The following is a 4,407-nucleotide window of genomic DNA, read 5'->3' as shown; positions in this document are numbered from 1 at the left end:
TTAGCTACATTTGGTAAAAAGTCATACATAGGAACCTTCAAAGTACAACAAGAAAACAAATTCATATTATCTATAACATTTCAACTATGACCAGCTTTAGAAGTTCATTTAGCAAAATAATTAACAATAACATTCCATTCACAAGAAGTATGAATAAATCATATAGAATAAAAATGGTCCCAAATAAGCCTAGTAAGGATCAAGTCTTGTTGAGTGCAAGAACATTAGGATGATGTCAAGATGATGTTTGGAATGGATATATACCTTGGCTCTTAGCCAAAAAGGTTTCAGCCTATAGACTCGTGCTCTTGTATCAAGTAGGGAAAAAAAACGTAGTGATTCTCATGCCACGAAGATGCTCACAGACTTCATACCTTTATTGGACAGGCTTACTTAAAAATCTAAACTTCCAACAAAAGACTCAAATATGATAAAAAATTGAAATCTCACCAAACCAACTTCCCATCCCCAAAATTCAAAACTATTGTACGCATCCCACAAATGACTTATTTTTCCAACCCAACTCATAAAGTGTCTCCAAACATGGTAAATGAAACATAAAATAGCTTAACATGGTAATGAAATAGAGGACATCTTAAAACTTGTTAGACATTAAAATCCTTACTCACGGACTGCTAGTCCGTATCCAAAGGAAGGTTTTCTATAAACGAGGGAAACGGTCAAGTCTTTGACGAGGACCAGGGTTTATTTCCATATCATAATGAGCACCGCACGTGCACGGACTCCGAACGGTTTTCATTACAAAGGGAGTCTTCGTGCGGGTGAATTCCTTCCTCGTTGAAAGAGCTTTTGTTCTCTCGGCGGGTAATAATCTCCTTCTACTACGTGCTTTTGTCTGCGTAGGGCATCCCTTAGTACGACAAATAAATTGCATGAGAGCATAAAATTATGTAACGGGCCCGCCAACCCAAGCCTTTCCAAAACCCTAATTACACCGGCCGTCTAAACTCCCCCCGTTGAGCTTCACAAATTAAGCATATAATAATGTTGGCCCTTTCTACTTTTGAAGAAGAGACATTTGGCTTTTTGGTTTATTCATTAGCATTATTTTATTCCCAAACCATAAATATTTGGTTCCTTGAGGGGCTAATTATGATAAGAGTAGCAAAGCCTGCAGGCTATGAATAGGGCCACTAATTCTGGTGGCCGAGTGCTGTTACAGTTGGCTAGCGTGCCTGGAAGCTCACCTCATTCCTTTATGTGATCTTTCCCTACTATTGTTTTATATAATCTCTTGCTACTATTGTTTTATGTGTGTATATATACATGGTTGGGATTAGATGACTGATGGGCATAACTTGTTTGGATAGCTTAGGCAATCAGAGATTGATAGAATATGGAGCCATGATTCAATAGAAACTCTCTTTCTTTTTCTTCTTGTTCTTTTTTCTGTGGGTGTGTATGTGATTGTCTTTGGTAGCTTGTAAAGCTCTCTTTGGAAGTGGGTTTTGGGTTTGACAATCATGACGGCTTTGCCCTCACCAGGCACAGCCGCCTCAGGCACTTCTGGGTCTCATCATATCCATTCCATTCCTGGTTTCAATTGCTCATCTCCTCTTCAGCTTTCCTCCTCTGCCACGACCAATAACAACATTAACAAAAGGAAACGCCGTCCTGCAGGAACACCTGGTATGGTTTGCTCTTCTTTTTCTTCTTCAATATTTGTTCTAGACTGTAATTTTGTTTTGCTGGAGGTTTGGGACCTCTTCAATTAAGAGCTAACGACTGAGGGATAATTTTTATGTATTTGTTCATCAAATTGATTGTTTTAATTTTGTTTTATTGGAGGTTTGGGACCTCTTCAACTAAGAGCCAACGAATGAAGGATAAATTTATGTGTTTGTTCATCAAATTGATCGTTGTTGTTGTTTCTATGATGTGCAGATCCCGATGCGGAGGTGGTGGCGTTGTCTCCCAAGACATTAATGGAATCGGATAGATATGTGTGCGAGATATGCAACCAGGGCTTCCAGAGAGATCAGAATCTGCAGATGCACAGGCGGAGGCACAAGGTTCCATGGAAACTCTTGAAAAGACCCACTCCTGAGATTAGGAAAAGGGTTTATGTGTGCCCTGACCCAACCTGCCTTCACAACGATCCCTGCCATGCTCTTGGCGACCTGGTTGGCATCAAAAAACACTTCAGGAGAAAACACAGCATAGAGAAACAATGGAAGTGTGAGAAGTGCTCCAAGGGATATGCTGTTCAGTCTGATTACAAAGCCCACCTCAAGACATGTGGCACCAGAGGCCATTCTTGTGATTGCGGCAGGGTCTTCTCAAGGTATGTAACATGGGATTTCTCATGCTAGTATCATCGGTCATGTTAAAAAGTTTATTCATTTGTTCAATATATTATAGATTATAGATTATCATGTTTGTTCGACACATTAACTTGTTTATTCCACACATTATACATTATTCCTGCAATTGTGATAGAATTTTCTCCAAACAGACAGTTGATAGATTTCTTCATATACTTGTGTATGTATGTATTCATTTGATATAGCTGCTTGGCCAATCTTGGGCATTTATGCTTTCTAGAGAAGCGAAATTGAGTGCATGGCTTCTCTGAAATACTGTTCACTTTCATCTATATCTCCTAATTATGAAGACAAATGTGTGACCCTCTTGTCCATCAACACAGACTGAAAACATTTTGCTTTTGTTGTTGTAGAGTGGAAAGTTTCATAGAGCACCAAGACAATTGCAGCGCCGCGAAGGAGAGAGCAACTTTTGGATATAGCGACCCACCAAGTCTGCCATCACTGACGGGAAGAACAAGCAGTTCCAACGAGACATTCAGCGCCAACAGGTCCGGGATCTCCTCATTTGAATCCCCTAAATTCAACGACCAATCTGCCTGGTTGAAGATGGAGCAAAGAGAGCGCCAATTCCTGCTTGCAAACAACAACCCTAATGCATCAGAAACAACACTCCAAGGCATAAAAAATGCATGCACTACCGCAGTACTATTCAGGGACCATATGAAAATCCCAACCCATTCTCCTCCTCAACCCATTCATTCCTCAGAAGAAGACATGTCTGAAAATGCTCCGGGGCTGCAGCTCTCGATTGGCCTAATACCCAACAGCTCACCAGTCAAAACAGACCGCAGGCCAAAACGGCTTGAACTACCTGAAGATATCAGTTCATGGAAGCCAATAGAGCATGAAGAAATAATAGCCAGAAGAAATCAATCTCCATCTGAAATTCCTTGGGCATCTACTCAAATGATAACAAGACTCGAAGAAAGGGGGAATCTGATATATGTGCCATGGAACCAAAACACAGTAATGGGCAGCAAAATGGAGATTTCATTACCTTGTCATGCTGAGACTGACATTGAGGTTTTGAAAAGGCAAGCGAGAGAACAGCTGAGGCAGGCTTCTGAGGAGAAGGCTTATGCTGAGAAAGCCAGAGATTTGGCAAGGAGACAGATTGAAATGGCTGAAGCAGAGTTTGCAGCTGCTAAACTCTTACAAGAACAGGCGAGGGCTGAATTGGCTCATGCTCAGCTGCTCAAAGAACAAGCCACTCGCCGCATTGATGAAACTAGGCTTGAAATAACATGCCAATCTTGCCGCCAGCAGTTCATGTGTCATATTGCTAGTTTCAATGGGCTTCAGCTGGATTTGATGTCAGATTTTCAGGGATGTAGAAATGATCCCAAGAAGGAAGTGTGAGAAAGGGGAAGACATATGTTGACGCCTGTAATTATGTTCAACAATTGTGAAATTTGGTAAGCTAATCGAGTCCCTGGATAATTTGCTGAATGCATGTATTCTTTTTGTAGAGTTGGATCAATAAGGTGTCTGGTTGTTCGTGTTGTAATCACATAACTTGCATCATGTTGCCTACGGTTTATTCTGCATATATAATGTATATGACGTTCAGATAATGGGAAATTGGAACTCACATATATGTTAAGTGAAACATCAGTTTGGAACCCTAATAAAAATCAAGGAGCGTATGTTGTTTTCTTTGAAATACCAGTGGAATATTTCTCAACCATATCTCCTACATATTAATTGTACGTTGTTTTCTTTGTTTTGCCTTTGCTATGTAAATTTACATCCTCGGTCAGCTGCTCAAGTAGCAAAATATGTTTTATCTTCTTAATAATCCAATTATTCTACTTCTCAGTCAGATCATTGTATTCATCATGATGGATTCACTCCCAATATTGCAGAAGAACAGACTGTGTTAGTCACAATTGTTTTGTAATTAAGGGAGAACAGCTATATTTGAGTTCAGTTTCCATAAGCTATGTTGATAAATTCATTGTCAATTTATTATTTGGGAATGTGGATATTGTTCTTATACTAGCACATCATCATTGAAATCTGCTTTTCTGAACAATAGACAATTCCAATGTCAGTTTCA

At 39.8% G+C, this 4,407-nt stretch overlaps 1 protein-coding gene across 1 annotated transcript; it reads left to right on the top strand.

Moving 5' to 3' along the window:
- The first annotated feature begins 1,030 nt into the window (after window positions 1-1,030).
- Window positions 1,031-4,011, top strand: LOC149569589 (uncharacterized). Its single transcript, XM_089822269.1, has 3 exons — window positions 1,031-1,650; window positions 1,906-2,305; window positions 2,699-4,011. The coding sequence occupies exons 1-3, from the start codon at window positions 1,485-1,487 to the stop codon at window positions 3,705-3,707; spliced, it is 1,575 nt and encodes a 524-aa protein (XP_089678395.1). The 5' UTR covers window positions 1,031-1,484; the 3' UTR covers window positions 3,708-4,011.
- Window positions 4,012-4,407: the final 396 nt, after the last annotated feature.

Source organism: Cupressus sempervirens, chromosome 3 (genome assembly GCF_028749045.1).
Source record: "Cupressus sempervirens isolate cs-2001-9-10 chromosome 3, ASM2874904v1, whole genome shotgun sequence".
Taxonomy (NCBI): Eukaryota; Viridiplantae; Streptophyta; class Pinopsida; order Cupressales; family Cupressaceae; genus Cupressus; species Cupressus sempervirens.
Note: the sequence above shows the minus strand (reverse complement) of the source record. Positions and strands in the feature narration are given on the sequence as shown.

Coding starts and splice junctions, on each gene's coding strand:
- LOC149569589 (XM_089822269.1), top strand. CDS start 1,485: ATGACGGCTTTGCCCTCACCAGGCACAGCCGCCTCAGGCACTTCTGGG. Junction 1,651..1,905: donor CCGTCCTGCAGGAACACCTG/GTATGGTTTGCT, acceptor TATGATGTGCAG/ATCCCGATGCGGAGGTGGTG. Junction 2,306..2,698: donor TGCGGCAGGGTCTTCTCAAG/GTATGTAACATG, acceptor TTGTTGTTGTAG/AGTGGAAAGTTTCATAGAGC.